Here is a 21,946-nt window from a genome sequence, read left to right on the forward strand (position 1 = left end):
CTCAGGAGGGTAAAGGGAGTTGTCCTTGTTTCACTCATGCCCAAAACTTGACCTTTTTTATTGCAAGATAAGAGATATTCAAAATTTCACTCAGGACCCTCTAGAAGGGTCAGGAGCGAATTTGCCTTCCTCCAAAATTCATCATACTGCATGCTTCCAAATCTTCAAATGTATCAAGTGACATCCAATCTTCATTCCAAGAGACCCTGCACATAAAAAGTTAGCCAAAATTAGTGACAAATAAGCTCAAATAAGATTTTAGCTCTGGACCCTCTGGAAGGGTCAGGAGCGAATTCCCTTTCAGGCATCATCTTTGCTCTCCAAAATTGATCAAATCCCTCTCTAGGCAAGAACACATAAATTCATCTTCAAACATGTCAAAACTTAGTCAAAATTGTGAAGGAAATCCAGTCTACAAAGAATTTCGCCCTGGACCCTCTGGAAGGGTCAGGGCAAAATTGACATTTTCAGGCCCTTGATTCATTTCATTCTCCATTTAACTTAACCAAATCAACTCCCTTTCTTCATTGACCATGCGTAGCTGACTCAGACTCAGAAACAAACAGGACCTTACCCAAAAAACTTCCTTCAATCTAGACCTGACCTGAGACCTATTCATCCTGCCCCTGACCTAACCAATTTGACTCTCCTGAAAGGTATGTTTTATTTTGACAATCTTGAACCTTCAGGTAGACTAACAATTTTCCAAAATTTGACTAGACTTAGCTTGAAAGAAACCCAAAACGAGCTTCCAAGGTTTAGCCCTAATCCAGCCAGCCCAGTCAGACCACTCACTCACTCAAAATCCTAAAAGCAGAGAGAAAAACAAGTAGAGAGAAAGCAAAACCAAAAGCAAAAGAGGGGTCCCCATTCTAATGGGGCGATGTGTGAAATGGTCACAACACGTACCTACTAGAGCCTAGTACTCTTGCTTGCTTGTAATCTCCCTCCATAATTGGATGGTGAGATTGAAAGGTATTACAGACTCCATCACATAATTTACTTAATCGTCATATGAACAGTTAGAAAAGCATTATTAAACTGTCATACATATTACAATCTATATTAATATTACAATTAAATTCTGCATAAGAACATTATCAGGCTTCATATATTAAGCATACATATTCAACTCATCCCCATGCTTAACACAAAGAACAAAGATGTTAGTGTCTGTAACTTAATAACAGTTGTGATCTGATCCAATCCATGGTGATGTCACTGGATGCTTTTGATTCCTTTCCTTTATCTCTCAATGTGAGGGAGAGGTCACACCTCTTCATCATGTGTGCCCTTTCCACAATTAGCACCCTTTGAGAGAGTGCAACTCTTCATTATATCTGCCCTTTGAAAGGGACACAACCTTTCATGATCAGATCTGAATGTGTCAAATTCACTATCAACCTGACGAAGACTTCCACACAAATTGCAAATACTACCACGCAGGCTTCTCCATTGGTCGAAGATGAATCATATCCTAATTGTTGCAACTGCGCCCTCATTTGTATTAGGTTCGCTGATCAATGAAACTTGTTTCCAGCCTAAGGAAGATGTTCACAGTTTGAAGACCTAATTCATTGATCAACACGCCATAACCTAATTCTTTCTTTTGGTTTCAGTGTTGCTTCAGATCTAATTTCTATTTGGACCTGTCACCAAAGAAGGAAGGAACAAGAGACTGAAATTACATGATTAAATTTGATCACTGGTTGGTACGAACCTAGCTCTAATACCATGTTGAATTTTAGACTTTCAGATTTAACCTGTACTCAGAAAACTGAAGTTAATTACTAAATCAATATATTTGCTGTTTAGTTTAATTACTTTCATACTTTAGACATAAACATAAATTGAACAAAATGAACACAACACACAAATACCCTGGGAAAACCTCCTAGGAGGAAAAACCCAGCCAACAGATCTTCAGATCTGACTATGAATTATATCCAATTGTAACAGTACATTACTTAGCTGGTAGCTTTGATGTGGCACACCAATTTGTCTAAGCCTTTCACACAGCAATACACCTCTTGAATCTGTTTTGCATATAGCAGCAAGATAACCTTCAGATGAGCAGATCTGGAAATTGTCTTTGGCTTCACATATGTCTTGCAATTTGCATCTTCTATTGAAGTTCGCCCTTGTATTAACAATCGCCTCAATGCACACTTCCTTCACTTCACATTTAGAATTCTTTCTTTCTGATCTTCGCACTTGCAGAATGATTATCGCATGTGATATCATTGTGTTAATGAGGTCAAGTAGTTGTTTATTTATATGAGGCAAGAGGACCTATTTGAGGCCGGCTTGGTGTTGATCCCTTTTATTTGTTTTATTACTTTATAGGGTCGGCCCTATTAAAGGGAACACATTTCCCTTATGAGTGGCGTGTGTCTTTTAGTTATAGGGTCGGCCCTATTAGAGGGAACACGTTTCCCTTTAGTGTGGCATGTGAGAAGGGAGAGAAGGGCCCAGCCCTTGGCGGATTCCAATTTTGCCTTAAGGCAATTGGAATCCGCATTCTACCTAGTTACAATCAACAGTATGTACATGGTCAAGGCTCCATTTTCTTGTAGCCTCTTGCAATTAAACTTCTCTCCCAGGTATGTATATTTTTATTTTTATTTTTGTTAGTTTTCTAATTCCATTTGATGCTATCATATTAAAATATTTTTATTTATAATTTAAGAATTTATAATTATGTTTTACAGGTTGCAAGTTCTTCTTCAGCTGAGCGAAATTGGAGTACATACACCATCCACTTAGTCAAGCATAATCGTTTGGATGCAAAGAAAGAAGAGGATTTGGTCTACATACACTCCAACCTTCATCTATTGTCACATAAGGAACATGAATATAATGTGGGTGCAACAAGGAATTGGGATCTAGCCCAAGTGTGCTGATTTAGATGCTACAGTTGCACAGTTTGCCGAAGTTTCTATAGATGAGGCAGCTATGGAACTTGGGAGAGACGTAGCTAGTGGGAGTGACATTCCAATGGATTGTGGTTCAAATGACGTTGAATTTGAACCAGATGATGACCTTGGGCTTGGTCTTGATGCTTCAGATGAAGATGAATATGGAGATTAATTCCCATATGGCTTGTAATTTGAATTATCATTGTGACATGACATTTTGAGACTTGAAAGTTGAATATTATCATTTTTGCAAATTACATTTACAAGAATATTTATTGGCAATTATTGATTTATCATTTAAGTATGGGAAAGTTACATTGTATGGATTGTATCATTGTAATAATGTTAGTGACAATTTATATTTTATAATTTGATGTTTGAACATATATATATAATATATGTGTGTGTGTGTGTACGGACATACCCATACCCATACCCAAGAAAAAAAAATTGTCGTACCTGCAATTCCGTACCTGAACCAGTAACTTAGTATAATATTATATAAGAATTACAACAAGGTGCCCAAAGGTTGCAAGTTTTAACTACAAAATGACAAAAACATAGAAAATATATAGCTGTCCCTAATCAACATCTGCATATGGTAAGTTGTATCAAAATCGGAATTCAAGTTTGAGTCATTGCCATTATAAGTGGCTGCCTCAAGCAATCCTCATCAATGTGTATGGCATATTCTAGTTCAGCATTCCAACATGAGGCTAGAGTCTAACAAGACTTAGGAGTTTGTCAATCCTAAACCACAAGGCATTAGCCACCAATTTCTTCGATCATCTAGAGGCAAGGTTCCTCTTGACTAATTGGATGAAGCTATATGTGCACCAATTCCTCTCTACATCAGAAGAACTAAACCTATGAAAGAAGATGAGTGGCAAGTATCCTTAACTCTAATGCATCCTTGTCATGCCACATCCATCAACAAATAGGGTCGATTTGAGCTAATGTAGCTCTATTCCTCCTCATCTCTAGTTTGTTGAAGGTTGGACCACGAAGATTGACAAATGCAAGCCATTGTGTGCAAAGTAAAAAGGATTCTTCATCAGTATACATTTTTTATAGAACCTTCATGAGCCTTCTTTCACCTCTTCATCATGAGATGGAGGCACTCTTCCAAGCTTAGCTACGTACCATTTGGCATTTAGAGCATAGGCTACCATTTGAAGGGGGATATTCCTAGTGTTCCATCATATTGTCACAATGGGCCTAAGATGCTTCTCATAAAATCCCAAATTAGAATCCCTTAAATGGCTTGGTTCATCTAGCCAAGCATACTATCAAAGGTCTCATAAATCTCTCCAAGGCTATGAGAGTCTTTATAAGCATATCTTATGACTTGCACAATACACCACCCTTGAATGCTTGACGTTGATTGCTACCCTTTGCCTTGATGTTGCTTTTCCATTATTCCTCATGCTGACTGCTTGTATCAGACTTGAAAAGACAATGAAAATATCTTAATCATGACTGGGAATTGATTATAAATACACAAATTTACCCCTTTTTCCAGAAAAATAGATGTTATTAATTTCTGATTTCATTCTTGATAGTCTGGAAATGAGTTTTCTGATCATGAAAACATCTGATTTTGAGTCTTTCTCCCTTTTGGATTTAAATCTTCATCCACTTGAATCTGATTTTGTGTCTCAGGCCTGATTTAAGTCTGATTTCTGACTTTAATATGCCTGATTTGATAAATTTCAGGTCTGGGACAGGTTTGATTTGCATTGATTTCATATAGCAAAGGAGGTACCGGGACATGGGTAGTTATAAGGGAATAGCAAAGGGGTTGGGTGTAGGGAAAGGGGTTGGGTGTAGGGTGTAGGGTGTAGGGGGTAGTTAAGGCGCTGACGGTAGGTTAGGATAGGTAGGCTAAGATAGGATTGGGGTTAGTGAGGGTAGAAAGAAAGGTGAATTAGGATAGGCTCGGGGTAGGAGGTGGGTAGGCTAAGAGAAAAAATGGTATGAGGTGTGAGTTAGAGAAAACGTAGTTGGGAGGTATAAGATGTAGAAGATAAATATGAAGTGGGGTAATGGAAAGTAGGATAGGTGAGAGATGGGGTATAGGTAGTGGATGGTTAAGTTAAGGGGAGTAAAGGGTGTGAGATATGAGATGTAGGTTAGAGGATGTAGGGTGAATGAAAAGAGGGGTTTAGGGAAAGAAAGTTAGGAAATTGGGGAAGGTGTATGCCACGGTTAGGAAATGGTTAAAGAAGGTTAGAAGATGATAAAGGAAGGAAGGTGAAGGAAGATGGAGGGATAAGGGATGGAAGATAGAGGATGGAAGAAGGATGGGTGGAAGGGAGGAATGATGGAGAGGGATGGTTGAGATGAAATTGGAAATCCAAGAATCATTGCCAATATAGCCAAACGGAAGCTCCAAAAGAACGAAAGTGATCAAGACAAGAGATAGTTTCAATAGAGTTGATCAAAGTTAGAAGATCAACATGAGCAAAGTCATTATCACTTCAAGAGCTTGGACATGTTGAGTATCAAGAGATATGCCTCATTCATCTACAACTTGTGATGAGTTAAAAAAATCAAACAAGCTGAGGTGGCACCCAGTCATCACTTATCCAATTGCATTCAATCTGTTGAGACATGGACCAGCTAGGACTCAAACCTAGGACCTTCCATACGCTGCTGGAGTGCTCTACCACTGAGCTATGGCCCCTCATGGACCAATCCATCGTCGGTCCGAGTGTGGCTTATTTCCAACACCAACACCCCCCCTTAAGCCACACCTCTTGTGTGCTTGGGGCTCCTAGCCTAGACCTGGCTCTAATACCATGTTGAGAAATGGACCAGCTAGGACTCGAACCTACAACCTTCCATACGCTGCTGGAGTGCTCTACCACTGAGCTACTGGCCCCTCTTGGACCCTCTTGGACCAATCCATCGTCGGTCCGGGTGTGGCTTATTTCCAACACCAACACAATCAAGATAAGGCGTCCAAATTCAATGTTCCTAACTCATCCATCAAAGAAGATAATTACCACATGTGGGCACAGAGTTCGATGTACTTACCGTCACCATTTATTGGTCAAATTTTCAAGGATAGACGTGTGTCCCATCAAATGTAAATTTATCATTGGTCAAGCATTAAATGCTTTGTAATGGGTGTAACAAACCCTAATTAGGGTTTCTATCTTTCAATCTTGGCCATTGATTGTGAATCAATCTAAGCCATTCAATTGTAATGAGAGCACTATATAAGGCTCCACTTCTTCATTTGTAAAGGTATATAGTTAGTAGCTCAGTAGCAAATAGCAAATAAAGTAGGAAGAGAAGGCAAAGATTGTTACCAAGACATTGTTGTAAGAAGGCATATAAACTTCATTGAAGATATGGTGAAATTGATATGTTGATTCAACAATTTGCATGATCTCTACTTCTCGTTTAATTTTCATGTTGTTTAGATGAATGGAAGACTGTGTATAATCAATGGTGAAATTCGTATATCCATACTACTAACACCTTGCCGATGTTAAAGTGCCTTGCGTAGTAAACTAGATCTATCTTAGCCAAGCTTAAATTCAATTATCATCCCTTCATTGATATGCATCAACTTGATGGTGTCTATGCTTGTGGCGGTGATTTGAAAATCATAAAGCTATCCTTAGGAGATTGCACTAGCCTTGTGGAGATGTTCATAGCATGTCAAAGCAAAGCTTAGTTAAGTTCCATCAAAGCTTGTCCATTGCTCTTGCATTCCTAGGAATAGGGTAGTTTCCTAAACCCTCATCCTTTTTCCCTTTTTTCAAATCAAGTAAAATCCAATGTTCTAGCGATATTCAAAGCATTTAGGCATTCAACGTAAGTCCACCTTGTGATTCAGCAATATCACATCATATACAATTGAGTCTATCCAAGTGCCCATCAAGACCTGACATTCGAGAACCTTGGAGTCATCCCACTTGATCACGCAACTTAGCATTTGGGAGTCTTTGTTCAAGAGAGGATAGAATACTTAGTATTTTATTCTGTGTTGCATAGTGCGTAAAAACACCATCAACATCACCCTACACCATCAAGCCCGCCAATTTACACACACGAGCTAAATCAATCACCACTTGTACAATATTAGAGGCTCCAACCTTTTTTACGGCATCCTTCAAATTTTGAAATTAGAAGTTTGCATCTTATCTCTTACCTGAACAATCAATAGGTCTAAGAAAATAAATGCTAGCTAAACTTGTGACAATAATATTAATGAGTGATCGATGTTTGATATCAGTCCACCCATCCATGATGATGGAACATCCATCCCTCATCTAATTTGTCTCATTTCTTCCATAACACACACCTTAGAATATTCACTATCAATAAAGAGAATATTCACTATCAATAAAGATGATGTGTAGCTTATGTTCTCCAAACAGGATGATGAAGGACCAGCAACTATCACATCTTTGAACATTTGGGCATATTTGTGAGCAAGACAAGGGTAGAAAGAAAAAGATGTGCTACAATGCAAAGATAATGGAGGTGCAGACACATTTGTAATCTAGATGACCTTAAATAGAAAAACTTGTGTTTCAAATGTTAAAAAAAATGGGAACGAGGGCATATATGTGGGAAAAGAAGCCAAGCCCACAATATTGAAGCAATATCCAATAAAGAAACAGGTGAAGAAGCAGAACAAAACCCAAGCAAGAGGATGAAGTATGATGAAGAGGATGAGGAATGTGGAACTTTGGCCTCCATCTCAAAAGCATCCAAGCATCATCCCTTCAGAATTCGAGGTGCCATTAAGGGGCAAAAGGTGACAGCCCTCCTAGATAGTAGAGCAACTCATAATTTTATTGATGAAAAATTAGTTGCAAGAATAGAGTTAGAAACGAAAAACTTTAAAGGCTTCAAGGTAGCCTTGGTTGATGGGTCTACTACTCCATGTGCAAAGAAAATTTTCCAACTAAACATCACTTTGGATAAACATTGAGTCAAAGACAAATTTTACATTGTAAATATGGGGGATACCAATGTGATTTTGGGTACCCCTTGATTACACTCCTTGGACCGCTTACATCCTAGATTTTTCGAAATTGGAGATATGTTTTGAACATAACGGGAAAAAAGGTCCTTTTACAGGGACTATCCAATGGGTACCCATGAGTGATATAATCCAAAAGGATGGAAAGGGCCCTTAAGCATGGACAAGTAGAATGGGCCACCTAATGTTTGATCCTAGACAAATCCTCCACCAAAGGAAAAACAATTCATCTTCACATACAACCACTATTGAACAAACATAAGAAGGTATTTAGTAACATCCCTCTGGGACTTCCACCAAAAGAAATAAAAAAATCGTTAGAAATGGGGCATATCAAACCAAGCTCTAGTCCTGTTGCCTCTTCTATTGTACTTTCAAAAAAGAAAGATGGCACAATGAGAATGTGCATTGACTATAGGGCACTAAATAAAAAGACAATAAAAAGAAGAGATTGAAATATAAATAAAAGAAGAGATTGAAAAAGAAATAAAAGAATTGTTTGAAATGGGGCAAACCAACCAAGCTCTAGTCCTTTTGCCTCTTTTGTCGTACTTTCAAAATAGAAAGATGGCATAATGAGAATGTGCATTAACTATAGGGCACTAAATAGAAAGACAATAAAAAACCGATACCCCATCCTTTGAGTCAATGAACTAATCAACGAACTTCATGGGCCGGCATACTTTACGAAAATTGACCTACAATCAGGGTACCACCAAATTAAACCAAGGGAGGAAATATATTCAAAACAGCTTTTAGCAGCTTTTAGGTGCCATTACAGTCATTTTGAATTTCTTGTCCTACCTTTTGGGCTAACAAATGCCTTGGCCACTTTCTGGTCATGTATGAATCACATCTTTGTAAGGAAAGCACAGTGCGGAAAAACACTTCCCTAATGTCAATTTGCAAGGGAAACAAGACTAGTGTGTTTTAAAACTTTACAAAATACTAAGATTAGCATATACGAAACAGAGACAATATCAAAAATCAAACACACACAGATAAACACAATGAATTTACGTGGGAAAACCCTTTCGGGAAAAAACCCACCACCGACAACAAGAACACTTTATTCACAGCAAAGAATCTTTACAATAAAGTTTTTTATCACAACACAGATGTTCACTCTAATTACTTCAGGTACACACCACAGTATACGGCTTATCATCAGAACAACCGCCTTGTTCAAGTTTCCTCTTGGCTTCATATACATTTTCATGTCGATCGTTCAACTGTCAGTTTGCACCAATCGGTTAGACATCTAACTGTCTGCGTCGGTCTGCATTCATGAGAAAACAACTATCCCACATGCATCCAGGAATCGAACCAGTTCGTATTCAAATACACCGGCTCAGACAAGTCGACTCCATCGAGTATCGGAGTAGCTTCAAAAAATACATCTCCAATGGCCGATGACAGACCCGATCGCCGAAGGCGATTCCATCGGGTATCGGCAAAACAAACAATCAACTATCCCGAACGTCCGATCTTTCTCTCTGCACTCCGCCACGTGGCACCCCCTGATTGGTTCCGACGTCCCTGCTCTGACATCTTAGCACGACCTCACTATCCGCCCGGAATTCTTCTTTGTCGTTGGGTCGCAATGGAAAGTCTCACGAGCAATTTCCCATCGCGACCTAGCGACCACCATCAGATCTTCTGCAATCGCAGTCCAATCATTTCAATCTACTCGGCCTTTAAATTCGCCTTAGCCGCTCTCCTATCGGGTCCCACCACTTGGTCGCCATGTCGTGAGGAATATACTAACGAGCAGTTTCCCATCGCGACATAATGAACACCATTGGATCAACCTTGATCGTCATTCGATCATCTCCGATCTGCACGACCCTTATCTCACCCGGACCGCTCACTTATGTTGGGCCCCACCATGGTCGCCAAGTCGCACAAAATAACATACGTGCATCTTTCCATAGCAGTAAAGCGATGACTATTGGATCTGGATCTAAAGTGCAAGTTTTTTATCCTTTCTTCCATCTGATAACCGATGCTACCGCGATGATCGAAGACGACTTCATCGGGTCGTCGGGATGACTTCAAACCTGCTACTCTGAGCTCCGATATGTCGAGTTCATCGGCAAAGGTTATACCGATAGAGTTCACAGATTTTCTTCACACTGTTTCATCAGCCAGAGTTAACCTGATCAGTATGAGAAAAAGGTCAAGTGAATTAGAGGCATAATACCAACAATCTTCAGGGGGCAGCTTAGGAAATTTCTATTGATCTTCTTTGATATATCCTAATTTATAGTAAAACTTGGGAAGAGCACCTAAGACACGTAGACAAAGTGTTGGGGATACTCAAGCAATATTCACTATTTGCCAAACTATCCAAGTACAAATTTGGGTTGAAAGAAATTTTGTACCTAGGTCACAAAATTAGTGCTCAAGGAGTTAGTGTGGATGAAGAGAAGATTGAGGCCATAAGGAGTTGGAAAAAACCAAGAACTTTAACACATCTCAAGGGTTTCTTAGGACTTTGCAGCTATTATTAGAGATTTGTCAAAGGTTTCTTGAAATTGATTGCCCCACTAACTTAACCAAGAAAGGGAAATTTTCCAAGAACGAAGAAGCACAAGCAGCCTTTGACAGACTTAAAGAAGTGATGAGTTCCTGTCCGGTTTTGGCAATACCGGAGTTCGCTTCACTTTTTAAATTATATTGTAATGCTTCAAGGTAAGGTATTGGAGCAGGGGAAGGCATTGGAGTGTGTTAATGCAAAACAAACACCCCATAGCCTTTGAAAGTAGAAAAGTCAAAGAAAGAGAAAGGATCTATTTTGTTTACAACAATGAAATGCTAGCAATCATGCATGCTTTAGTAAAATTCAGACAATACATAATCTATAAACTGTGGGAGATTTGAAGTGAAACCCGATCATAATAGTCTAACATTTTTCCTAAAACAAAAGGACTTGAATGATAGGCAACAAAAATGGGTAAGCAAGTTACAAGCATAGGATTTCAACATCAAGTACATGAAGGGGAAAAACAAGATTGTAGTTTATGCCCTATAACAAAGACACCACCTTGGCTCCATGACAACAATATCCACGGAATGGAAAACATCCATATTTACAGAATATGCTATGGACGTATTCTCAAATGACATATTAGAAGGAAAGGTAAAAGATGAAAGATCGTGAATCCTTTATGGCCTCATACTTTACAAAGATAGAATATACATCACTCTAGTATCAAAAAATAAAAAAATAAATTTTGAAAACCTATCATGACAACCCTTTGTCCGGGCATCAAGGATACTACAAGACTTACAAACAAATCAAGGAAAGATTTTCATGGAAAGGTCTCAAAGGAGATGTACTAAAACATGCTAAGGAATGCATGGTGTGCCAAAGGAATAAAGAAGAACATACATTCCCAGGAAGTCTTCTTCAACTCCTATCCATACCCAATCAAAAGTGTGAAGGCATTTCTATTGACTTCATTATAGGATTACCTAAGGTATAAGGCAAAGATTGCATTTATGTGGTAGTCTACCGTCTAACCAAATATGCACACTTCATGGCCATATTAACAAATTTTAGAGCCCCCCAAGTGGCTGATATTTTCTTTAAAGAAGTCTTCAAATTGCATGGTCTACTTCAAAACATTGTAAGCGACCGAGATAGCTGTTTTCTTAGCCTATTCTGGCAAGAGCTATTCAAGTTAACCAAAACAGAACTAACCCCCAGCACCAATTATCACCCCCAAATAGATGGGCAAACAGAGATTGTCAATAAATGGTTGGAGGGATATTTAAGGAACTATGTCCCCAGGCAACAAAATGGATCGATTAAATGGCCACATTTGGGAGAGTATTGCTACAACACCACTCACCACATGTCTATAGGGATGAGTCCCTTTCAAGCATTATATGGACACAAATCAACATCTTTTGGAGATTTGAACCTCACAAAGAGTTGTGTACCGAGAGCTAAAGATTTATACAACAGAATATGGATATCATGAACACACTTAAGGACAATCTCCATCAAGCACAAAACCAATAGAAAATGTATGCAGATAGGAAAAGAACCGAGCGAACATTCGAAATTGGGGACTTGGTCTTTTTAAGATTGCAGCCATATAAACAGTCATTCATCAAAAAGAGTGGGGCCAAGAAACTTCAACCTAGTTTTTACAATCCAAACAAAATTTTGAGGAAAATAGGAGAAGTTGCCTATGAGTTCAAGCTGCCCGTAAATAGCAAGATTCACAATGTGTTCCACATGTCTCGCCTCACAAAGGTATTAGGGCAACATATTACCCCATGTCCAAAGTTGCCACCATTAGATGATGAAGGCAAGTTGATTTTGGAACCAAAGACCATCCTTAATATGCAAGAGAAGAGATTAAGGAATAAAACTATTGAGGAGTACCTAGTTAAATGGAAGCGTCTACCTATGGAAGATGCTACTTGGGAAGGAGTCGAGATGTTCAAACATCCAAACCTAAAATTGCTTGAGAACAAACAATCTCGGGAAGGGCAAACTATCATGCCCCCGCCATGACACTACACTAAAATATTGAACAAACCTTAATTACACTATGTAAGACTTCACAATTTCCCCTCTCCCAGGGGTAATCATGATGATTGCAGCAGTTTGTATTCTACAGCAGGTCGTGTTTAATAAGGATTATTATACGTTGAGTAATGTTGCTTGCATGGATCATTCCTCCTCTCCTAATGACAGCGATCTCCCACAAGGAGCAATAAGCAATTGTTTAACTATAAAGAATGTTGCTAAGAGACGATTTGAATTATTCAATAAGTTTAAGCAAAGGGATCCAAAGCTGGTGATTAGTTATGAAAAGACATGGTCAAACAAAGAAAAAGTCGCCTCTCCTACAAGTGGTTGTGACCAACAAAAATATCATGACTCTCCAACCTCGATGGGGGTATAAAGGATCAACCCAGCATTTTGTAATGTCCCCTTCTATATTCTGTACTAAGAATCAAAAAAATCATAAAGTTAGGGTTAGAGATTATACCAGGTCAGCTTAGAAACATAAGGTTAAATGTAGATTCTTGCACATAACAATAAAACCATATGCAAATAGATACATTCCTTTGATAAATAAGCATGCAAGATTTATATTATGATATAAATTCTAATTTATATAAACATGATGTTTGGAAGGAGGATACTATGAGAACCGCTTTAGAGTCTCTCTACCCAGGCCCAAGAGAAGATTGTTTCCTTCAACCTTCTTGCTCCACTTGGTGACTCTAACCGATCTCCTCATATATCAACCTTCTTCATGGCTCACTTACCTTGTGAGTTTGGGATGAGGCTGTAACCAGGTTGCCAGACTCCTCAAGTTAAATGCTCTCAAGGTCCTAGACGCCTCTGGGGTCGTTCTAGAACAGCCAACTTACGAGTCTCTCCTAACCTCTCCATTACACCTCCATCCCCTCCCTCACAAGTAAGCACTGTAATTCGGATTTAAATACTTAATATCTTTATCAGTATGTTCTTAATGATTTGAGCATTCATGATTCATTCATATTCTTTCATATTACTACACACATCTTGCATCTATTGTGAGAAATTACTGAGATAGCATTTATTTGCCTGTGTAAGTTATCATTAATTTGTAAATTCAGTATATTAACCTGCTTATGTTATTAGTGTCAATTGTCTGAAGATTGCTGACGTTATTTAAATTTATTCCTTATGATTGTAATGTTGTGACTGTGAATCATAACAATATGCAGATAAGATTCTAATAAATATTCAGAATGATGTTACCGTGACACAGTGTCCGGGGGTATTGTTCTTCTGAAAACAAACTTGCTGGCCCTGTGCGAATTCTCTTCTCCTGTTTCCGTATATCCTCCTTGGCACCCGATGACCCTTCTTAAGCTCCTCATACGCTGTGTCTCTTCGTTGGAAGAAGACGTGTTATTAAAAAGAGAGATGACTCTCTCTTATCTCCGCACTTTCCAAGAGGGTTATGACCCTTCGATCCAATATAATCATTAGTTACTTTTGTTAAGTCATCCGCTAAAGATATTAAGATTAATCATTCCACCAACTAACATATATAATTAAATATTACTTTTATTCATTGCATAAAAGGGTGATGATTTTAGTCACTATACATAGCTGACTTGAATACAAAACAAGAGACATTAGGGTCAGGACATGACACATTCAAGGGAAGGCATCGATTAAGGAAGAATATCTGATCTAAGTAAAACATGTTTCAGGCCATACAGCCATTGATTTGAAGTAACTAGTATGGAAAACTAAGTGTGTTATCAATCAATACTTCAATATATATTCATAGGCCTTGATTCTAATAAGAGCACTACCTGAATTATATTTCTTTAAGTAAATAGATCTACATAATTGCACTACTTGAATTATATTTCTTTAAGTAAATAGATCTATATAATTGCACTACTTGAATTATATTTCTTTAAGTAAATAGATCATTCATAATATATATATATATATATAATCAATCAAGTGCTAGTTGGAGGGAATAAGCTAGGGAGATGTGATTTACCAGCTCCCCCAGACAAAGTAGACCACCCCAAGGGATGGAACTGATCATAGTTGGACATTCCTGTCCCTTGCAGGCTAAGAGACGAGTGGATTACCCCAAGGGATGGAACTGGTCATAGTTGGACATTCCTGCCACTTGTGGGATAAGAGGCAAGTTGCCATAATTGGATGTTGCATGCTCTCGGGCTTAGTTGGGTTGGGCAGTTTACTGGTGCCCTTTTGAGTTTTCCTACCAAATTAAGTTATGATTAGTTATAGGATAGTTAAATAGTTATAAAGCTTATCATAATCTACTTATTCACTAACTTGTGTATTTGTTCATTATTTCTTAAATTATTAATGACTAATTGAGTTCACTTTAGTATGTTATTGTTGGATTGTTGTTTTTGGACACAAAAAGGTTAATCCCAATTTGGGGACATAACAATGGTCTACTTCTATTGGACATCAAGAAGAATCTTGCACATTCAGGTTGAAGAGAAAATATTTATATAGTACAGACACTAACAAGAAATGCATTGCGAATAACATAGCTATTTTGTCAACATACTATGAATTTTATGTGTCAAGAGATGCAGAACTAAAATTTGTACATTTCAAACTCTGTCAAATGTGAGTGGACAGAACAGATAAGATTTAGTTACCTGCTCTTTTGCTGAATGTCCGTAAAACGATCAAATTTTCATGCTTCTTTACCCAGGCCATCCTGGATTCTTTCCCTGAAAATTCAATGTATGCTTCATCCAGCACAACTAAGATAGGTAGACGAAGAATTTCCAGAAGGTCATCATCATTAATAATGCTGGTTGACAGTCAAAGAGTAAAGTGATTGGCACGATAATTTATAAACCCCAATGCTTGACTTGTCAGCATCTTTTAATGAACCTTACATTTCTAATATTTACACTCTGAAATATACTAAGAGGACTACCATAGAAACTGACGGTAGAATCATTAGAGGAAAAGAGAGGAGGGAAAAAGTTCGCAAAGAATCCATTATGAATAAACATCTATGAAAACAACCTGCCATCTGGATTGTTTGGAGAAGTTAAAAAGATGCACTTTGGATTCTCTTTCTTCACAACTTCAATAATACCAGAAACGTCCAAGCTGAAATCAGGTAGTCTAGGAACTGCAAAATGAGTACAGTGTCAAGTGAGGGAATGTGCATCTACCAAATAAACACAGATTTTTCCCACCCAATATTGTGTTACAAGATACAAATGGTTTGCATGCAAACTTTAAACAAAAGTCCCATAATTTTCATTCCATCCACTTTGAACTTCCAATAGCATTCTGAAAACTAAAAGGAAAGATGCCAGAGAAACAAAAGTACAAGGCTTCCATAACTGCTTCTACTTGGTTACCCTTTATCACAGTAGCCCCATTCACACCAGCATCAAACTCGTACATGGTGAATGTAGGTGGGCAATCCACTATCTTGTCACCAGGATCCAGTACACATCTGCAAGATTTACTATTAAAGTTAAGTGTAATGTTCCAAAATTAGCAGACAAAGAGTATTCACAATGTGCAAGGAAGAACACAAAACACAGAGAAATTGTTGAAAGAAATCTAAAGGATTCAAGCATCACAATATACTCAATATAAGAGAATAGATATAGTGAGTCAAATACAATTATATGTGACAAAAGGGTGGGCTTAGCCTCTTAAAAATACCAACATAATAACATCCTTCCGATTTGAACATTCAAGGACAACATACATCCCAATGTAATCCATCAATTAAGGATCATACAAAGGACCCAATTACGAGGATTTATATCCAATTTAATATTTACGAGATTTCATAGTTAAATTTCGAAGTCAAATATAGAATGTAACAGCAAAGCAAAAAGAATCAAAAATGAAAACAAAGCTAATTACCGCATGATAAGATCAATAAGTTCATCTGCTCCACATCCAGCAAGCAAATAAGCTGCATCAAGACCTGAATCATCAGCAAGTGCTGCTCGTAAACGCCGACTCTCTGGATCAGGGTATATGTAAGGAAATTCCATTTTTCCCAAAGCTTCCATCACCTGTATTCAAAGAACAAATACAAATTTTCTGTTAAGATAACCAAAAGAAATCCTTAAAGAATTTAAAAAGTGAAAACAAGAAGGCTTTATTCGATTATCGGAGGCCTGGAATCGATCAGAACGCTTGATTCATCTCTCGAACCGTAGGTCGCTTCTCTATTTTTTCTTTTAGCACTGGGTAAGCGAGAATGACCAATGTGCTTTCCCTAAGCATTTAGTCCTTCTCCCTGCTGAGCAGTCAATGCAGCGGAGGAAGGAGAGTGACTTGATCTCGGGGCTCGATTGGACCTTCCCAGATGGGCTGCTCGAGAGTCTCTCTGTGGTAGCGTGGCACTGCACCAGACTCAAAGATCAGCAATTGGGCTAATGTGATGCAGATTCAAAGATAAAGAAGCGGATGACCCAACCAATCTATAGGAGCTTCTGAATGCCACCATTTTGATAATAACATGCATTCACCATGAGGTACACAAGTGCCACCACTAACTCATAAATCTTTGATGATAGTTAAGTGCCACCTCTGTCCGTGTCATATTAGTTAACTGATCCACTAGCATCTTAGTTGAACTAAATTAACTCACCTCTTGATTGGGATTGATTGTAAACTAAATTATTAAGCTCATGAGCTCTTTGCCATCTCTGAGTCATGCATCCAAGAGGGCTATATGAAGCAATTCTTTTGCATTGTGCCTTTCCATCCTCAATGTTGGAATAATTGTTATTGGTATTCTAAATCATCTGTCTATTTGCTTGCTACTTTTGTAACTTGTCTCCTCTTGCCTAGATCTTGGTTCGTGTTTGGATTCTCATTGAATCTTAAGTTCTTAACATTTACAAGCTGTGAATAAATTTGCAATTGGAGCCCATGTTCTTATGTGAATTAGGCAATCACACATGTGACGCCCGCTCTCTCATGAATGTAAATTGACGAGCAGTTTTTAGGTATTTCCATTCGTAAAAGAAAAATGTCTAAACATCAAGATTCGCCATGGAATGCAGCTTGCCTGTTTCTGCCATTTAAACATGGTTTTAATTGTTCGCGTTTTTAGACATGGGTGAAAATCATCATCTAGAATGATCAAATATATTTAGCAAGACCAATTTATTCCATCTCACAAGAGTATTCTTGAATGAGAAGACTACTTGCCTCTGGTGGGGGGCCATAAGGATTTTCATTTGCATCAAGTTTGACTATATCTTGAGGTTTTCTTCCAAGCCTTGCTGACAAGACCTGTAACACGCATAAGAACTAAGCAGCATAAGATGAAATTCGACGGTACACTACAATAAGTTAAAAACTAAAGCATACCCCAAAAATTAAAGGAATATATTGTGCATGGGAGTGCCTTTTCCTCTGCCATTATCTGCACCCTTCCCCATCCCCAAAAAGAAAAAAATCAATCTAGAATTAGTTCTACCCTTCTGATGCTCTTAAGAACATAATACGGTACATTCCATTCTTAAAACATAAGTAAGTAGTACATTCTAACAAAGACTACCATATGATATATCATATATCATACCTCAAATGGCAAAATAGGTTGATAAGGAGTCAGTCCCCTCAAGTGAGGACGGATAAATGAATCGCCAATCAGTGGCTTCGCATCTGTTGCAGGGGTTACAGGTGAGATTGATGCCGTGCAATTTATGGAGGACATGATCCTGTGCTTCCTTGGGGCACAAACAAGCCTGCTAATGTTTGTTGGATAGGTTTGAAAACCACTTGAGTTTTGGGCTGTCCAACCAAATTGCCGTTTGGTCTGCTTCAAATCAATAGCCGAAGGGCACCCTGCACCTTGAAGAACAGCCATCAAGGACTGCATATTGACAACACAAATGGAAATTAAACATACAGACAACAAAGAATCTTGTTTTTGCTTTTTGATTTTTGTATTTGAAGAAAAATATCTCATATTACACCAAAGAACTTAAACATGACACCAGCTGAATGACAAAGTTACCTGAGAAATTTCAACCTATAAAAGCAAGAAAAATTAAAACCTACGCACATGTCACAATAGATATGATTGAGATCTTTTCATGAACATACTATATTCATTCTAATACGCAACACCCAAATAAGACTATGAATTAGGAATTCGCCAACATACCGAAAAGGGCAACTAAATTGCTCACAGCCCTGCAATTGAAGCACTGTTCATCTAATTGATAATAATATACACCCAATGAACCTCTGTCTAGTAGTGAGACAGGAGCGATTGCCCTTACGATGATCTAAGTTCAAATCCCACTGGGTTTGCTTCCCCACTTACAATGCAACCAATGATAGCCAAAGAGACACCCCAGATGCAAGTGTTGCAAGGAACGGTGTGATGGTGTCTATACAAGAGAACAGAATAATGGGTGTCAACAAGCATCGTTTGTAGACCATATTAACGATTTTCTCGATGATTGTTTTAAGTAGGCATTAGCCGACGAAGCTAAGTTGCTCCAAAAGGTTAAACAAATATGATCAGTGCAGTCAGCAAGCAGAATAAAGAGTGTAACAACGAAAAATAGGAAAACCTTCAGTCACCGTTTAGGGCACAAACTGATATTTGGTACACAAAATTCATAACGGATACTGAAAATTCTAGTAAAAGAAGCTGTTCAAATAGCTGCCTCTTAGTTAAATCGCCAAAACAGCGAAGCCAAAAGAAAATATAAAAGGCGAGGTAGCTTAATTTCTGGAGCGGCTAAAAACAAGCAACCCAGCGGATTTCTCCTACATTTGAATGACATTCCTGAATTGTTTTAATTTATCTTTCAGCTGTTTGGGAATATTTGTTCTACAAAGTAACCAGGGTTCAAACCTATTGAAATACTTGAAGCCATACTAACATTCAAAACAAGAAAAGCAACGAAATGTGTACCAAAGGTTCCCTGAAGGACACCAATCGTGGTTGCGAAAAACCGATATCGAAAGAGCTGTGCCACGTACAGCCGCACTTATATTTAGTTAAAAAGGTCCAGAGCTGTGTCAAGTTTTTCGCACTTATTATGCATTGAATTGACAACAATACCTCAATTTTCTCCTCGTGTCTTGACGGAGCAACGTCCTTCTAAGATTGATCAGGGCTTGGAAATATTCGGATGAGTGATCACTACAGAAATCTTAAAATGAACGTGTTTGAGCTATTTTTCATGAAAAATTTGTCGAATAATCTTAATAAAATTTACATATTGGAAAATATCATCTATTTAATACATGGTTCAAGAGTTTTATAAATTTTTTTAGAAAGGTGTTCCAAATAAGAAAGCAAGTTTTGTGGGTTTGATTTAGGGAAGTTTTTATGATAGATAATCTAGATGCAATGATTATGATAGATAATTTTGAGAATTTAAAGGAATAATTTTTGAGAAATTTTAATGTTTTTTTTCTTTAAGGATCATCTAGATGCAATGAGGTCTTGATGTTTCCTACTCTATAAAGATCACCTAGATTCAATGATTATGTTGATGATTCGCACTTATTAAAAATAGTTTTTTATAAACTATTGTTTGTAAAATATTTATCAATGTTAACACATGATAGCTTCGGTAAGATAAATGATTGAATGAGAGATAAAATGAAGTCTCTCATTCAATCATTTATCATATCGAAAACTATGATAAAACCTTCAAGCAATTAATTCGTCTTTGATAGCCATTCTATATTTGCATATAAACAACCTATTGATAATCATGCTATGTATTTTGGTTATGTTCATTGATCTAATAAATCTTGTATTTAGATGTATATCGATTAACATAAATAATGATAAATAAGTGATTAATGAAAACACTGATTAAATATATCGGGTTGCATATGATATATCGGGTGGCAATATAACAAAGGTTACCAATAGTTATCGGTGTGTTAGTCTACACCAATAGTTATCGGTTGTTAAGGCTAACACACCAATAACTATCGGTTGTTAGCATTAAGCCAACACCAATAGACATCGGTTGTAATACTACTCCCACACCGATTGGCATTAATGTTGAACATGCATTTGTTTAGTATAAACAAAGAGGCACGATCAAGTAATGTCTTGATCGGTCATGACCGATCAAGGCATTGCTTGATCGTGCCCCATTTGTTATATACTTATATTGAGTGGCATTCGTGAGATAGGACATAGAAAAATATTAAATGCTCCTCTCACCTGCCACAAACAAGAAGATAGTTAGATATACATTAAGGATATAATAAAATCGATTAATAAAATATAACTTGCATATTGAATGTAAATTGAACATCATTTACAATCAATGAATTTGATTTCAAAACTATAATTAAACAATTTAGTTATATTTATAATTCTAATTTTAATGCAATAAAAAAATTTGATAAGCCAATCATATTTAAAAAATTATAAATCTAAAATTTAAATCTTCTTTTTTAAATTTTCTATTAAAATAACTAGAGAAGTGGCTATTAGAGGTAAGAGAAGCAAAAATAATATAAGTTGATAAGTAAATCAAAGCAAGAGCAAAATTGTCAAAAACCATGGTAAAAAAATATCCTTAATTTTTTTATTTAGGTTAGGATTTTGAAATTTCTATTATTTGCCATAAATTTATATGATTTCTTATTGAGTTGTTGTAAACTCTTCCATATCAATGTTCAAATACTCTACATAATCTCTATTATTTGCCATTAGTTTATATGATTTCTTATTGAATTTTTATAATTTCTTACAAATCAATGTTCAAAAACTCTATAGAATCATATTATAGAGTGTGATTATATCATATGTATTATTATTGATTTCTTATACTTGATAAAACACCAAATCAGTCCTTACAATAACTAGAGGGCTCAATAATCTTTGCAAGCTTTATTTTTTAGGAACTTGGAAATCCATTAACAAAATATATAATTCCATCTTTTCTTCACAAACTCGTTTTCTAAGAGCATTATCTAGAAGGATTCATCTAGATAGCAATAGATTTATCTTACATGCATCCTAAATCTATTTTTTTGTTTGCATTTCAACTTGAATATCTCATTTTATTTATCTATTTCTTTGTATTCTCACAGCAGGGTTGCGCTTGGGAAAATGATGAGGAAATTTGTTGTATTTGACCTTACAAAGAAGGCAAACTGCAACATTGTTCTCTAGTTTTTTATCTGGATTGCAAACAAAGGAAGTTTTCTCCCTTTAACCCTAATTCTTAATTTGTCAAGTTTAATGATGTATTTTTCTAGTTGTTTGTCTTTCTTTATAAACATTTAATAGCCAATCTCCTTATAAGTAGCCTAAAATCAATTGTCGATGAATTCATTACATAGCACCTTTTCACTGCAAAAGGCTTCATCGAAGCTATGAGATTTGCAACTTACCTTTCATTTTGAATAAATCTAATAACTTTGCAGGGTATGGTTATGAAGGTAGATATGTAAAATTGCCAGCATTTATGTTCACTTTCTTCTTTGAAATCAAGAAATTTCAAAGTTTTA

The 21,946-nt window shown here is 37.0% G+C and overlaps 1 protein-coding gene across 9 annotated transcripts in view; it reads right to left on the reverse strand.

Moving 5' to 3' along the window:
- The window catches only part of LOC131042126 (histidinol-phosphate aminotransferase, chloroplastic), a 39,120-nt gene extending 19,365 nt beyond the window's left edge, over positions 1-19,755 (reverse strand). For 2 of the 9 annotated variants that reach the window (XR_009105125.2, XM_057975470.2), the window contains exons 1-7: positions 19,374-19,755; positions 18,024-18,317; positions 17,648-17,731; positions 16,346-16,500; positions 15,826-15,923; positions 15,482-15,590; positions 15,103-15,260 (exon numbers count right to left, since the gene is read on the reverse strand). Coding sequence is in view for 8 of the 9 variants with exons in the window: in XM_057975470.2 (XP_057831453.2) it covers positions 15,103-15,260; positions 15,482-15,590; positions 15,826-15,923; positions 16,346-16,500; positions 17,648-17,731; positions 18,024-18,311 (892 nt within the window). In the remaining variant the exon portion in view is untranslated. Of the gene's footprint in view, positions 1-15,102; positions 15,261-15,481; positions 15,591-15,825; positions 15,924-16,345; positions 16,501-17,647; positions 17,732-18,023; positions 18,318-18,611; positions 18,841-19,373 lie in introns of all 9 variants that reach the window. The other 7 variants (XM_057975482.2, XM_057975463.2, XM_057975492.2 and 4 more) reach the window with 7 other exon arrangements.
- Positions 19,756-21,946: the final 2,191 nt, after the last annotated feature.

This window comes from Cryptomeria japonica, chromosome 5 (genome assembly GCF_030272615.1).
Source record: "Cryptomeria japonica chromosome 5, Sugi_1.0, whole genome shotgun sequence".
NCBI lineage: Eukaryota > Viridiplantae > Streptophyta > Pinopsida > Cupressales > Cupressaceae > Cryptomeria > Cryptomeria japonica.